Source organism: Carassius gibelio, chromosome B7, assembly GCF_023724105.1.
Source record: "Carassius gibelio isolate Cgi1373 ecotype wild population from Czech Republic chromosome B7, carGib1.2-hapl.c, whole genome shotgun sequence".
Lineage (NCBI taxonomy): Eukaryota > Metazoa > Chordata > Actinopteri > Cypriniformes > Cyprinidae > Carassius > Carassius gibelio.
In genome coordinates this window covers 29,411,334-29,428,092 of record NC_068402.1, presented here as the reverse complement: position 1 = coordinate 29,428,092, position 16,759 = coordinate 29,411,334, and the positions used below count along the sequence as shown (strand labels likewise).

General features: G+C 34.7%; 1 protein-coding gene across 4 annotated transcripts in view; it reads left to right on the top strand.

The window, feature by feature from the left end:
• Positions 1-16,759, top strand: part of LOC127961382 (regulator of G-protein signaling 20) — a 315,518-nt gene that overhangs the window by 226,242 nt on the left and 72,517 nt on the right. The window contains exons 1-3 of one of the 4 annotated variants that reach the window (XM_052560470.1): positions 7,367-7,747; positions 10,754-10,928; positions 12,782-12,862. The exons of 1 other annotated variant lie outside the window; for it this stretch is intronic. In XM_052560470.1, coding sequence (XP_052416430.1) covers positions 10,783-10,928; positions 12,782-12,862 — 227 coding nt within the window. In that variant the 5' untranslated portion in view covers positions 7,367-7,747; positions 10,754-10,782. Of the gene's footprint in view, positions 1-7,366; positions 7,748-10,753; positions 10,929-12,781; positions 12,863-16,759 lie in introns of those variants that run through there. 2 more of the 4 variants (XM_052560473.1, XM_052560472.1) reach the window with 2 other exon arrangements.

Below are 16,759 nucleotides of genomic sequence, written 5' to 3'. Positions count from 1 at the left end.
ATGTACTATACGTACAGTAAGGGAGATATTGGCAAAATGTGAGCTGTAGTAAGTCAGTCTTGTAACTGCAAACAAACTACAGCTTTTGGAACATAAAAAAATGAGTGAATTACAGTAATTGTTTTCTAAGAATAATGATGTACTATACGTACAGTAAGGGAGATATTGGCAAAATGTGAGCTGTAGTAAGTCTCTCTGGCCACTAGGAATGTACTACAGTCTTTGGAACATAAAAAAGTATTTGGGTGAATTACAGTAATTGTTTTCTAAGAATAAATATATACTGTGCATACAATAAATATTGGCGAAATCACACCTGTAGTAAGTCAGTCTTGTAACTACAAACATACTACAACCTTTGGAACATTAAAAAAAACTTTTCATGAATTACAGTAATTGTTTTCTAAGAATAATTATGTACTATACATACATTAAGGTATATATTGGCAAAATTTCAGCTATAGTAAGTCTGGCTACAACCTTCGGAACATGAAAAAGTCTTTGTGTGAATGACTGTATTTTATTTTTTTCCAAGAATAAATATATACTTTACATGCAGTAAGTACTATATTGCTAAGATCTCACCTGTAGTAAGTCAGTCTAGTAACTACAAACATACTATAACATTTGGAACATAAAAAAAAAAAAACATTTTTGTGAATTACAGTACTTGTTTTCTAAAAAAAATATAATTTACTGTATGTACAGTGAGGGAGATATTTGCAAAATCTCACGTATAGTAAGTCAGTCTTGTAACTACAAATGTACTACAACCTTTAAAACATAAAAAAAAATTTTTGGTCATTTACAGTAATTGTTTTCTAATAATAATTATGTACTGTATGTACAGTTAGTACGATATTGGCAAAATCTCATGTATAGTAAGTCAGTCTTGCCACTAGGAATGTACTACAGACTTTGAAACATAAGAAGAAAAACTATTTTCAGTGAATTATTATAATTGTTTTCTGAGACTAATTATGTACTGTATACAATAAGGACGATATTGGCAAAATCTCACATGTAGTAAGTCAGTCTGGCCACTAGGAATGTACTACAGTCTTTGGAACATGAAAAAAAACCATTTGGTGAATTACAGTAATTGTTAACTAAGAATAATGATGTACTGCATGTACAGTAAGGGATATATTGGCAATCTCACCTGTAGTAAATCAGTCTTGTAACTACAAACATAATACAGCCTTTGAAACATAAAAAAATCAATTTACTGAATTACAGTAATTGTTTTCTATGAACAATCATGTACTGTGCATACAGTAAGGGAGATGTTGGCAACATTTAACTTGTAGTAAGTTAGTCTTGTAACTACGAATGTACTACAACCTTTGGAACAAAAAATATAATTATAGTAATCTTTAAAACAAAGTAGTTGTATACTGTCCGTAAAGTAAAGAAGATATTGTTTATGGCGACATATTGTTTAAATATTTTCTGTCAGTTTGCCCACAAAGCATTTACTATGACTTTGTAGACATTATATGTATTTATTAGACTTCATTTTGAAATTCAAATTTGCAGATGATCCCTAAAGCAGCCTAGGCAAATATCCGAGAAGGGTCTGGCTGCAGAATTGCACTTGCACTCTCAGACTTGCATTCTCAGACTTGCACTGTCAGACATGTGTGCTTCCGCTAGCGACATCACTTGCAGTCTTTATTTATTTATTTTGTTCTATTTATTGATAACTTTTTGTTTGAATCTCTCAACATTTTACAACAGTAGTCAGGTGGTGAAGACAAGAAAAAATTAACTAAATTAAAGCTGCAAGCAGCGATGAAAGGGCCCTGGCACTTGGGCTCACCACCACCCGGTGCCCATAGGAGGAACAGTGAAAGTTGGGCCATATGCTTATAAAATAGTAAATATTTGTGCCACATTTCCTGCTGCCAACAGGTGGCGCTATGATTATAACTGAATATCGACATGTAAATGTCTTCAGGCCAGGACTCTTACCAAACATGCAAAGTTTCGGACAGATCAGACAAGTCATGTTTAAGTTAGTATAAAATAAGTAATTTCCTGTTGCCAGCAGGCGGCCCTATACTTATAATTGAATATTGGCCTTTAGTTGTGTTCAGGCCAGTACTCTTATAAAACATGTGATGTTTTTTTGAGTCAGATTGGGAATTGTATGCATGAGTTACAACAACTTCCTGTTTTATAGTATTAATAGCATCATTTTTCACATACTAAGTGTTGCTAGAATGTTTGAAAATATTTCTAGCATGATTAGCACACAATGGCATATTTTACTGTGTTGCAAATAGTGCATAAAAGTGTTAAAAATGACACTTCCTGTTGCCAGCAGGTGGCGCTATGACTATAACTGAATATGGGCATGTTGCATTATTTAGGACAGGACCCTTGTCAAACGTGTGAAGTTTGGGGCAGATCGGACATTTTGACTTGCCTGCGTTACAGCATCTTCCTTTTTCACAGCATTAGTAGCATGCTTTAACACTTAGCTAAGTGTTGCTAGCATGTTTTAGTTTGCTTCTAGAAGGTTGCCAGCCTATTTAACACTTTTGTTAAATATATGTTAAATATATATTTTTGTTAAAAATATGTTAAATAATGCTTTTATTATTTTGCAAGGAGTCCATAACGGTTTTAAAAATGCCACTTCCTGTTGCCAGCAGGTGGAACTATCATCGAATACGGGCATGTTGATGTGTTCAGGACAGTACTCTTATCAAACTTGTTCAATTTGGGGCATATTGGACACTGTATGCCTGAATTAATTACACTAACTTCCTAATTCACTTCAGTAATATGATGCTTTAGAATTTAAGTAAGTGTTGCTAACATGTTTCAGTATGTTTCTAGCATGCTGCCAGTGTATTTATCACTTGCTGGCACTTTTTTAATATGTTGCTAGGACTCCATAACAGTGTTAACCTTGTCACTTTCTGTTACCAGTAGATGGCGCTATGACTATAATGCATACAGGCATGTTGATGTGTTCAGTACAGGACTCTTTTCAAATGTCTCAAGTTTGGGGAAGATCCGACATTGCTTACCTTAGTTACAGCAACTTCCTTTTTCACTGCCTTAGTAGAATGTTTTAACACTTAGTTGCATGCTTTGACACTTAGCTAAATGTTGATAGCATGTTTAATTATGTTTCTAGAATTTTGCCAGCCTATTTAACTCTTTTTGACACATTTTAATTTGTCCCTAGGAGTCCATAACAGTGTTAGCATTGTAACTTCATGTTACCAGCAGGTGGCAGGAATTTGGTCATGTGTGTTTGTTTGGAACAAAACACCTATCACATGTGTGAAGTTTGGGGAAGATCGGACATTGCTTGCCTGAGTTACAGCAACTTCCTTTTTCACTACATTATTAGAATGTTTTAGCACTTAGATTAGTGTTGCTACCATGTATTAGTATGTATCTAGTATTTTGCCAGCCTATTTAACACTTGTTCACACTTTTTAATATGTTCCTAGGAGTCTGTAACAGTGATATCCATGTCACTTCCTGTTACCAGCAGCTGGCGCTTTGACTATAACTGAATTTGGTCATGGGTGTTTGATCAGGACAGAACACCTATCACACGTGTGAAGTTTGGGGAATATCGGAGATTGCTTGCCTTAGTTACAACAACTTCCTTTTTCACTGCCTCAGTAGAATGCTTTAACACTTAGCTAAATGTTGCACACTTAGCTAAATGTTGCTAGTATGTTTTATTATGTTTCTAGCATGTTGCCAGCCTATTTAACACATTTTGACACTTTTTAATTTGTTCCTAGGAGTCCATAACATTGTTAACCTTGTCACTTCCTGTTACCAGCAGGTGGCGCTATGACTATAACTGAATTTGGTCATGGGTGTTTGTTCAGAACAGAAAACCTCTCACACGTGTGAACTTTGGGGAAGATCGGACATTGCTTGCCTGAGTTAAAGCAACTTCCTGTTTCACAGCGAAACATCACATTTTGTCAGGCTGCCAGGGACACACCCCTTGACGAAAACTCAAAACCTTCGCAATTTAACATGACATAAGGTCTTATGATGACCCTCACCAAATTTTAAGATAATCCGATCAAAACTGTAGGAGGAGTTCGTCAAAGTACGAGGCATGGAAATGGCAAAAACTGCACAAAAATCATACAGGAAATTCAAAATAACTTTTGTACCAAAATACTTTTTTGTAGGTAATGGTGTTTTACATGTGTGTACCGATTTTCATTAATGTATGTGAAACATAGCTCGAGGAACACTCTGTTGAAATTTAACAGGTGGCGCTATCGAGCCATTTTGCCACACCCACTTCTGAAACCTATATCAGATGTAAATTTCGCCAGTCCTGATGCGTGTGCAAAGTTTCGTGAGTTTTGGAGCATGTTTAGGCCCTCAAAAATGTGATTAATTTCAGAGAAGAAGAAGACCGGCAAACTATATGAGGGCCAGTTGTTGGTGGGAGGAGTGTGGCCCGGATCAGTCCAGTGATATGAGGCCCAAATCAGGCTAAGATCTGGCAGCATATTGTGTGACTCATGATAAACAAGATAAATCCAATATTGCATGATAATGGTAAAATGATCACATACATTTTAATTAAGTGTAGTATTGTTAAAATGTAGTCTTTAAAATGGCAAGTCAAAACCGAATAAAACATTATCATTTCAAAATTAATCAAATCAGGCAAGTGTATTACACTGCACTTAAATATAATTTTATAAAATTTTATATTATTATTCTTGGTACAAATAACCTTAGAATCCTTAAAATCCTTACATAACCATTATCATGTAATATTTATTTGGTTTACCATGGGGCAGACACTGATCTATAATAGAGAGTGGGTGCACATCATTTTTATTAGTATGCTGTCATGCACAAGGCATTAAATAAAATGATCAAATGATCAAAAGTATCTTATCTTTTATTTAAATCCTCTGTATCCATGTGATGCTTGGTGTGAGGAACAGATCCAAATTCAAACAATTCATCGGCGATATGTTTCTCCTCCTTCCTCCCTTAAAAAATGTGCCGTTAAGAAGTTTTACAACATGTTTTACAGCAGCGTTATCAAACGCTTATTGGCTCTTGCCAGTTTTGTCATAGATTGTGAACTGCCGTGTTTCCGGTGATGCATGTTTTGAATGAGAAACGCACACTTTGACGGAGTGGATCGGGATTTGGGATAGTATTTTCAGCATTTAACAACTTAAAGTATGCCCTGCTCTTTGCACTAGCATTATATTCTGCCAGAGAGGACTGCAACTGAAATGCATCGTCATTTGGACTACCGTTGTACTGCTCTTTGACACATCTGTAATAAATTATTAAGATGAAGTTACACGTGTGTATCTGTTACGTTTTTCTTATAGATAGTATATTTTATACACTCACTCTTTATTGGTTGATTTGTTCTTTATAAAAATAAATAGAAAAATCAATGCAATACGTTTTTTTTATTGCACAGTTACATGATTTGTGATTTTGAAAGTCTGATTTTCTATTCAGTTTATTGGCATAGTTTGTGTTTGTACATTACTAGACAGCAAGCAGTTTCGGCCCAGATCCAGCCCAAATCTGGCCCGCATGGATTTCACGTTGGCTAGATGTGGGCCGGATCTAGGCCAACACTATGTTGCTGTCAATACACAAGGCAATAATATGAAATATTAAGATTCTGTGGGTCTAAGCTATACAAGGCCCAGGTGTGGCCCAGATTTTGGGATTCTGATTTACTTAAGGCTGAGAATTGGCACAAATAATAAAACCTGTTTTGGCCCAGTTCAGGCCCAGCTAAGGGTGATTAGGGCTTCAGGGCTGTCGTTATTTGCGGTACTTGGGGAGAGGGAAAAGTGATTGCTTGGCCAGGATCTGGACCAGAAGACATTTGCTATGTGGGAAGCAGCTACTCTCACCAATTGCCATCTGTAGCCATGATTCAAGTCAAACACACCTAATGTCTCCATCGCGCTATGATATGATCGGTTATAATTGAATGCAATTGGTTCATGTGATAAATCCGGCCTCGCCTCGTGTTTTTGGGCGAGCTCTCGGCCTGAATGAAGAACATTATGGAGATATTATAAAGTAAGTAAACCACTATCCTGCTTAGGTATCACTGTTTTGAGTAACGTCAAAATGAAACATGAAATATAAAAACGTCATGACTCATGACTGTGTATTATCAGAGCATGATGATATGAAAAGATGTATCTTCAGGATTTTATGATCACGCCCCGAAATAGGCTGATTACTAAAAAGAATCAAGAACAACGGAATCGGATATAAATAAAAATAATATAAATAAATAAAATAAAATAAACAAACGGAGTGTCTCAGGGGCCTGTACCATGAAGCTGGATTAGGTGGCTAGCCAGCTATGTTTCAGCTTAGTTTCCGCCAACCCTGGGTTTTAGGTACTAAGTAGCTCGGCTTTAATCGGTGTTCGTTGCCATGGTATCTTACGCTGCATGGCTAACCTGCTCCGGGGCAGGTTATGTTCTGGATTAGAGATCTCAAACTGAAGGTGAACCAATCAGATGTGAGAGAAGTGACACATGTCTGACACAAAGTCACTCCAGTTTAACTTGCTCCAAATTAAAGGTCACTTATGCTTAAAAAAAAAAAAAAAAATAGAAGTCTGGCTTTAATGTTAATAACATTTTATGATTTATATAATTATTGTGATTCGTATTATTATTTATCTCTTACACACAAACAATTTTAGTTTAACAGTTATTATAAATTATTTCAAATAAATATTAATGTATACAGATCATGTGATATAAATAAGCTGTAGTATCAAAAGATTGAACTATTTTAAAAATTACAAATCTGAACTTAAATGTTCAAGTCTCTATCACCATATATTTTCAAATTTATAGACTAAGTTAACAAGTTCCACTTGTGACTACACTGATGGAGCAAGATCATTTATTTTATTAGTCCTCCTTTATTTTTCATATGACATTTAAATTTGTCATATTCTTCAATCTCTTAACCTTTAGCAAAACCTTTAACCTTTAGTTTTGATTCTCGCTGGGTCTCTTGCGAGAAGTAAATCAAACTTGCTTTGTGTTTCAAGGCTCGTGATTGGCTGTTCGCCAGTGATGTCACACATTCATGTGCACGCGCTCCACAAACTCAGGATCAAAGCCTGATTTGAAAAAGAAAGTTAATGAACAGCATTATGGTACCAACAAAGCCGGATTTGAGAGGTTTGTTTTTGTCAACTCAAAACGAATCCTGTAACTCTGAATTTGTTCAGCTACCATCATGGTACAGGCCCCAGGTCGCCTTGTTGGGAGATTTACACTAACTCCACCCACCAAGTGTGATTACAAAGCCGACCAGTTCCACTGGCATAGTAGTACTCGGGGTATACCTGTTGAATTTAATTTTGACGCGATCGACTAGGGTTCGAATCCAGGTTTTGCTGAACCTTTTTCTTCTCTACTTTTTCAAATCAGATATCACGTCGTTGTTATTATTTCTTACTATACTACAATACATAGGTGCAGATAATTGCCACTGTTTTTTCAATATGTATAAATAGCAGAAAATTATGAGAGAAAAAAAACCTTGTATTAAGACGATTTAAACGGCGCATGTGAGGTTGGCTATGTGCACGTCAGAGTGCATTTGAAGCAGATATGTACGCGCATGCGTGCAGTATGGTGAAGCTGAGCGAGAGCTTGCAGTTAATGGGTGTGTGAACGAAGGCTGGAGTTAGTCTTTACCGGACACCAATGGAGAAAAGGTGAGTTTCATTATTGTGTTTTAGTGTATGTGTGCATTACTGCGTATTCTGAGGCAAATCGTTATAGATAAGATACATCCAGTCTTGCAGAGGCGTGCATATAGCGAGCATTTCTTATACAAATAAAATGATTTTTTTTTTAAAAGTAGCTTAAGTACAATGAAGATAATTGATGCAGCTGTGCGTCCACATTTAGGAAAACACCCATCATCGAGTCTCTTTGTGGCTTGTGTATACATTTTGATAAGTTTATTTATGCTGTTTGAAAATTATTATTATTATTATTATGAAAAAAGACGCATGAATATAAACAGTGATCTCAGTGATCCCTTCTGTGCATGAGTTCAGGTGTTCTGTTGTAATTGGTCTCATATGGATATAAATGTTTGCTACATGTCTGTTGTGTATTGTGGCTTGCAGGCCTCTTTCATACCTAGAGGGTTGCTTAAATTAATTAAGCACAATTAACTGTGAATGTGTAATTTTGTCATATTGGTGGGTCATTCCCCGAAATTGGTCCCAAATAATTAACTCATAAATATTACATAAAAAAGTAACTTTAATTAAATTAGGCCTGTTGCAATAATCAATATATTGATGCACAAATGTACATTATCTAAAAAAAATTTGGTGATGCAATATATTGCCCATTATTTACATATTTACAAAAAAAATAAATTTCACTTTTTTTTTTTTTGTTTTTTTTTGCATTCCACTTGTGCCTGTCTCTTTTGCAGCTTATCATACATAATGTGGTTTAGTAGGTGCATCTACAAAAAAAAAAAGTTTAATCTGCAGATAAGGCCTTGTTTAGGGATTTGTGCCTTTGTGCATCTGGACATCTGACAGCTAAACAGGGAGTGTGTTTTTCAGCAATACTGTGGACCCTTCATTTACAGAAAAATCTAGGTCAGGGAAAAATCTGTAGATGCAAATATTTGTGTTTTTTTTTTTTTTTTTTTTTTCTTTTTTTGTACTTGTTACTTTTTTTAATGTTTATTTATTATTTATTCAAGTTTAAGATATCTAATATTTTGATACTTAATTTCCATGATCTAAATGTTCTTATTTAGAATTAAAAGTTGTCCCTGAAAGTGTGTTGGCCCTGCTATTATAATTATTATGTAAGGTTTTTGGCCTGTCCCTCACTGTGATTTTTTTTTTTCTTTTTTAGCAGGAATTTTCATTTGCAAAATGAAAGAAAAATTATCCTAAAATAATATATGTTTATTTTTTTAAATAGTCTAATTGTTTTTTGGCACAAGTATGCTTTTTTTTTAATAAAATATAAATCATTTTATTGGTTTCCCCTGATTTCATGTCAGCATTGTTACCCTCATCAGAAAACCCATGTAAAATAATGTACAATCAAGTGACATCATTTCTAGGAGGTTACATCATCTCTCAACCAGGATTCCAACACTTGAAATATAAGCATATTTCTCTCATTCCTCAATAATGTTCTATCTCTTATCTGTGAGGCTTGACTGTATGTCTCATCATTATTTATTTACATTACTCCTCGTTATTTCTTACATTCAATATACTCAGTATCTACAAGTAAAATCCCCTCAGTCAAAGTGTACAATATGTGCTTTTGTGAACTTCATTTTAAATAAGCAGATAGCTGTTAAAGGTCACCCTGTGTGTATTATTGGGCTAATGCTTATATCGTTCAGTGGCATATGAGCATGAGTTACATTTTAGTTAGTATTATTGGTACTGTTACTATTACTATTGTTGCTAAAGACCAGATAGGATGATCGGTCTCAATATTATTTTTTTTTTTTCCATAACTCATTGTCAATATGCATCCATGCAAATTAAATTATTAACAAGAGCAGCAAAGTGACTGCAGACCTATGTCCTGTTATCCCTGTTAATTAATTTGGTCAGTCTGGTGAATATATATATATATGAGAGATCATCGTATCTGGTCTATATTATATTATATTATAAATAGCTTTCTAGGTTTTTCCTATTTAACTTAAACTGTATTTTATTTTGGACAAAGACCTTTTTTAATATCTCTCTTGGAGCAAAAAAAAAAAAAAATCTTATTTGACGTGTTCACCACCCTACACAATTAGGATGTTCTTTGTCATCTGAATGACAAATATAAAAATATATATTATTTGAAAGAAATTAAAAAATACATAAATTTAAAACAATTTCAGTGAAAAGAGGGACTAAAGTGCTGCTCGTATGTATGTGAAAACTATCACACAGTTCTAATTAAACTATAGTATCTAGTAACACTTAGTAACAGGGTTTGACAAAAATCCAAAAACATGAGGTAGAAATATAGTCATAAAATAATAAATTACATGGATGAGTAATAAATTCATGCCTGAGATGGCACAATACAAATTCTTGTCATTTTAAGGTGTCTTCATTTCATGGATATTTAAATAATTTTAATAAAAGGGGTCATATGAAGCTTTTTTTAAAGATCATTATTTTGAGTATTTGGTGTAACAGAATATGTTGACATGATTTAATGTTAAAAAAACACATAATTTTGGACTATGCCCCGCCTCTCTCAAATACATCGTTTTCCACAAAGTCCCTCCTTCCACCAAGAGCAGTCTGCTCTGATTGGTAAACTGACCCAGTGCATTGTGACTGGAAACCACAGCTTTTCTTTGCATGAACATTTGGGCGGCATTACACAAATATTTCCATATCCCCACACTTTTTTGATATGTGGGGACATGTTTAAATGAGGCATTTTAGGGGGGCTTCACTTTGATGATTAATATCCCTTTGAATTTTAGTCTATGCCACTTGACAGATCTTCTTTACGCACCAAGAGCTTGTAACACTCCAAATAAAACAACCCAAAAACTTTAATCGCATCATGTGACCCCTTTAAACTTACTTTATTTTTTTATTTTTTCCAAGTGGAAAAAGCACCAATTTCATGGAATGACCCTGGTAACTCTTGCACAGATCATGTTTTCATTTGTGTGAAGCATTTTGGTAAACTGAAAGTTCTGTCTGTAGCTAATGGGGTCTGAACTGGAGATGGGAAAATGTCCACCACAGAATGCTGGAAAGTGCAGAATACTCCCCCTAACACTCACACCTTGAGAAGTGTGAACACCCAAACGGTTGGCTTGTTTAACTCTCCCTCAAATGCCTGCTGCTTCTGTTGGTGTTGCTGCTGCAGCTGTTCTTGGTAAGAAACCTCTTTAAATGTTTTACATGAAATAGAACATGGTTTCTCAATAGGCTGCCTGGCTTACTAAGTCATAACATCAGCATATTAGCTCAGCATATACCCCCCCCCCACCCCCCTGTTTAGGCTTTTTGTTTTTGTTATTGTTGTTTATTGCCTCTATAACAGGCAAATTGACCTCAAACATAAATGTCTGTAGCCGTTTGAAATAAGAAACAACCACTGCATTTTAATCAAAATCTGAACAAAGAAGCTATGCATTTGTAGCATGAGCAGTTATTTTTTATTTTAATTAGAATGTATAATATAAAAATTTAAAGCAAAATGGCGTGACTGTAGATTTGTGAAATTATGCTGCTGTACATAGATAAAAAAAAATACTTTTTGTACTTGCGTACAATAAATATCACATACTTTAAGACTCTTACTCAAGTAATATCCTAATTGGTGACTTCAACTTCTACCAAAGTAATTTTCTGGTAAGATATCTGTACTTATACTTGAATATGACTTTCAGATACTTTATAGACCACTGCTTGACAGCAAACATACTGCTGTCCTTTTTCCACTAATGCACCATCTAGTCAACAAATGAACAAATGATCTCGAATGTTGTCGTGTATATGTGAAATTTTTAAAAACACAAGGGCAAAACTTTTCAATCTTTGACTACACCATTGTCATGTAAACCTAGCCTTAGCACTCCAGCAAAGACCCCAAAAAACTATTGGCATGGAGCAGATTTTGCCAATAGCTGATAGTTCCTTCAATCTAGTGTTGGTGCCGATTAATCTGCAAAATTTGTCAACCTCTATTAAGAAACATGAGTGCATCATACATTGGACAGTATTATCAAGCCTAGGATCATTGAATATGTAAGTTTTACTTTGCCGTGAACATAGCCCAACAAGAAACCAATGAAAAAAACAAACAAACAAAAAAATATATAATAACAGTGAAGCTCAAGATAGATAGGAAGCTCAAGGGACTTCTAGTAAGGCGGATCCACAGACCTCCTTTGTGGCAGGCCAGGCAGGTTAGATACTATAATTCCTGAAGTAAAGAAGCACGCTTTCAACAGGACTATATAGTCTGGAATAAAACACATGTGGTGTGTTGCATGTAGCTATCTGAACAATCTCAGAGTTTCAAAGTAGTCTGAAAATTTTGTCTCTAAAATTATTTGACTGTAAGCTGCTTTCATTTGAAGCGATGGAGGAGTGGCTATATTGAATCAGATATATGTTACTTTGCTTACAGCTGATTAGTCCAATTTGGGTTTGTGATCTCTAACCCAGAATAAAACTTGCTCTGGAGCAAGGTAGCGGTGTTCTGTAATTTACTATGGTGACAACCCACTCAAAACCAACCCTTTTTGATACCAGAAACTCCTCAGAATTTGCTCAAACTAAACGCAAACGTACCTGGATGAAAAAAAAAATACGAAACATGCTTTGTGCAACATGTCTCTGCTCTCTTCTGCATTGAACTAGTTTTCCACTGAGCTAGCTTTTGGATTTATAACCTCTGAGGACAATTTAAGGGATAGTTCACCCAAAAATGAAAATTCCTTTATTTACTTACCCTCAAGTTGTCACAAACCCTCAGATTGTTTTGCAGTGCATTTTGGGTGAAATTGTTCTGATGTTTTTTTTTTTTTTTTTTTTTTACCACTGTTGTGAGATTTTCTCATGAGAGTAAACGTGTGCTAGGAAACTTCATTAAGGCCAATTAGAATGAGCTTAGAAGTGCTCATCTATTATCCTTCTCCTGAGACTTTCAAGTGTCACACAGTGGATGTTCATGCGTCACAAAAAAAAACATGTTTTTATAGTGTGTGTGTGTGTATGTAGTCTTACAGCACGCTCTGCTAAGGAGGAAGGAATTCTGACGACAAATTTCGAAAAAGAAGAGGACGTTGATACCAACCAAATGTAAGTTGTATTATAAATGTAATATTTTAAATTACATGATATTGCAAAGAGGTTTAACTTTTATGAACTTTCCTCTTAGGAATTTTGAATGGGGTCATTTTTTTTAATGTTTCTTGAATGTTACTTAAAGCTGCGGTAGGGAACTTTTGACGCTCTAGCGGTTAATAAACAGAACTGCTTGCACCTTGCGGAAGAACATCGTAGCTGGAACTACTTCTCTCTGTTTATGTCTATGAAGAATCACAAAGGTACTGGGTTACTCCGCCGCGGTATCCCCGAAGCAATCTAAAATTGTCAGAATATAAACACTTATTATAGGTGCACCCTAGTGATTCAGGACAAGCCAAAAACACGGTTTGGAAAATGGATTCATGGTGTACTCACTTATTATATAAATTTTTCTACATTTTGAACACACACAAAGTTATGGACCGCAGCTCTGATTGGTTATTTTTTACCGGGAGCGATGGAGTTTCTGCAAATGGCAATAGGACCACTGGGAGGAGCCAGAGGAGATTGATTTTTTTCGCAGATTATCTGTCTCATATTCTACTGTCAGGACATAATGACAGGTTTAATAAATATGTAAAAAATATTTTTTTTTACAAAAGTTCCCTACAGCACCTTTAAATATAAAAAAAATATATTTATTTTTTCAAGCCACATTCTTTCTAGTCATTGGAATTTAAATTTTCTCCAGTGACTGGAGTCTCTTGAATTAATTTACCAAAATGTTGTTTCAGACACCTTCACTAATTTGTTCAGTGACCACAATACAAACACAGTAAAAAACGTTGGGTTGTTTTTTTTAACCCAACTGTTGGGTTACACATATTGGGTCAATGTGTTGGGTTATCTTAAAATTTGTTGGGTCATTTTTTTTCTCGTCGTTGAGTTATTTTTAGTTATAACCCAGCTGTTGGGTTAAATATGTTTCCCGCTTCACTCCGGTTCAAATTTTAACAGTCCAGTCAGAGACTCAGCGTGGACATCAGCGGCAGCCTGCATTATTATGAAAAGTAAGTAACTGTTAATATAATCGTATGATGTATATAACTGTTATAACATTAAGTAATGTGTTTAAAACGTTAATTATTATTTTTTTATACGTTAAAAAAAGTTTGTATTCCCATAAGTCTGTTTGTTTGCCCCATAGAATCAAATCGATTGTAAATGAATGCCATTCCTGTTTGTTCACCAGGATTAATACATTAAAAGATTAGCTGCAAAACTTTTTAGACAAGTATTACTTGCAGTTAATAAAAATGTCTGGTGAAATGTGAAAGTTTGACAAAATCATTAGAATTAATCTGAGCTCACACACAGTCATGCGACAGACAACAGACTCCATGAGAATCGTTTGAATGAACCTGCAATTTTCTGTAATAAAAGTTCAAAACCCAGACGAAAGAAAAGCGCGCAGTCGTGAGGCAGTCTGTTCTTTCAGCGGAAATTTATACCAGTGCCCCAAATTTACATAACGTTACTCCTACAACCAACCTTTAAGAGGGAGCGTAAAACAGAAGTCATATTCGTCTTAGTGCACCAGCACTAATTACCTGTGGTAAAAGTGTTATGGTTCATTCATATTGAATTTTGTCATGCATCTATTAGAATAGCCTATTATTACAGAAATTTCTGTTATGAAGCTAGATTCATTGACATGTTTTTAAATGTGTTGTACTAAATGTGTTTATACTTGTGTTTTAGACAATGGACTTTTTCGTGAAGGAAAAATTGCAACAATAGAATTTCTGCCTGTTAACTGAAACATTTCAAGGTAAAGTAACCTATTTAAATTAATGATACATAAGTTTTCAATTTTACTTAGACCTATGACTTTCCAAAAATTATGAAAAAGGACAAATGAAGTGAAATAAGTTTATTGCCGCATTCCGTCCAACAAAGCTTCCTTTCATTTACAGTGTACTTTTGTTCCTCCCTACAAGTCCATATCTGTTAAAGGGTAAATTGTGGTAAAATTTACTCACATTATAAGACACGTTTTACAATACAAATCGTTCCAAGAAGATATTTTGAAAAAAAAAAAAAAAAATTATGACAATGTAAAATTTGGGTGAATTAACACTTTAACCAATTTAAATTCACTATAACTTTTAACTCATTTAAATTCACTCATTTGTAAAGTGAGTGTATCAATGAAATATCATCACAATGCATGTTAACTGAACCTTTTTTTATTCTTTTAAGGTTGGCACTAATTAGTGCTGTACTTGAATCACGAGACAAGCCAGAATCCACACGTCCTGGTGCTTGGTGACAAGGAAAACTCCTCCCAAGTTTTTATTATTTTAAACGAGGAGGCGATGGAAAAGGAGATGATATTACAAGGAGTCGATCTGTGTTTCAAACATTTCTTCGAAATGTATATTTGAAATGCAGTATAGTTTTTATTATTATTACTTGATTTTATGATTATTTTTTTGTTTTATTATGTTATGTTCATTTTATTTGAAAGTCGTCATATTTGGCAAGTATGGTAACCCATACTCAGAACTGATGCTCTGCATTTAACCCATCCAAGTGCACAAACACACACAGCAGTGAGAAGTGAACACACCGTGAACACACCCCCAGAGCAGTGGGCAGCCATATTCAGCACCTGGGGAGCAACTGTGACTTGCTCAAGGGCACTTCAGTCATGAGTATTGAGGGTGAAAAGAGCACTGTTCATTCATTCCCTCCACCTACAACTCCTGCCAGCACCGAGACTCAAACCTGCGACATTCGGGTTACAAGTCCAACTCTCTAATCATTAGGCCATAGCTGTGAACTGTATTTGCACATTTGTGTGTTTTGATATGAATATGAATTGACACATTTGTACATCTTGAAAATGTCAGTTGTATTTTTACACATTCTTGTACATTTTAAATAAAATATTTCAAAATATATTTGTAAATGTGTTATTTGCATATTAAAATTAAATCTGTAATTCACAACAAAGTAGTTTAAAAATATGGTTGTATTAAGTAATTTTTTTTATAAAAAATACTGATATTAATTAATATAAATAATTAACTCAACTGTAACTTTTAAATAACCCATAGATGGGAAGGTGCTATACCAACCCATAGTTGGGTCACAGGTTGGGTTATTTTTAACCAAACATTTTATAGTGTGTACTGATGCCTGTAGGTGGAGACAAATGAATGTAATGTAATACATATGATGATCAGTTATTTAATGAACTAATCAATATTACATCACGTCACAACAAAATCAAAACGGGTGACAAATATATACTGTAATACCTTTCTAATAACCAAGAGTGATATTTAAGCTTACATAAATTAAATAAAACACATAACTAAATATGATAAACATAATCTAAAGTGAAAGGGTTTCTCCACCCCAAAATGAACATTTTGTCATTAATCACTTACCCCCATGTTGTTCCAAACCCGTAAAAGATCTGTTTGTCTTCAGACCACAATTTAACACATTCTGGATGAAACCTTGAGGCTTGAGACTGTCTCATAGACCGCCAAGTAAATAACAGTTTCAAGGTCCATAAAAGGTATGCAAAGTCATTGTCAGAATACTCCATCTGCCATCAGATATGTAATCTGGGTTATGTGAAGCAATGGGAACACTTTTTGTACGTAAAGTAAACAAAAATAATGACTTAATTTAATAAGTCCTTCATCAACGATCTCTCCTCTGTGTCACGACTGTGCTGTGTATGCTCTTTTGTGTTATCCACACCACAAGGATGTGCTGTTTCTACATTTATTTAGCTTAGATTTGAAATAAAACAGCATATCCTTGTGGCTGGAATCACTGTTACAATAATGGGTTAACAAGATGGGCGGGGTCAGACAATAGACAGGAGAGAGCACATGGCACAAACAATCACACAACAAGCCATGTGCT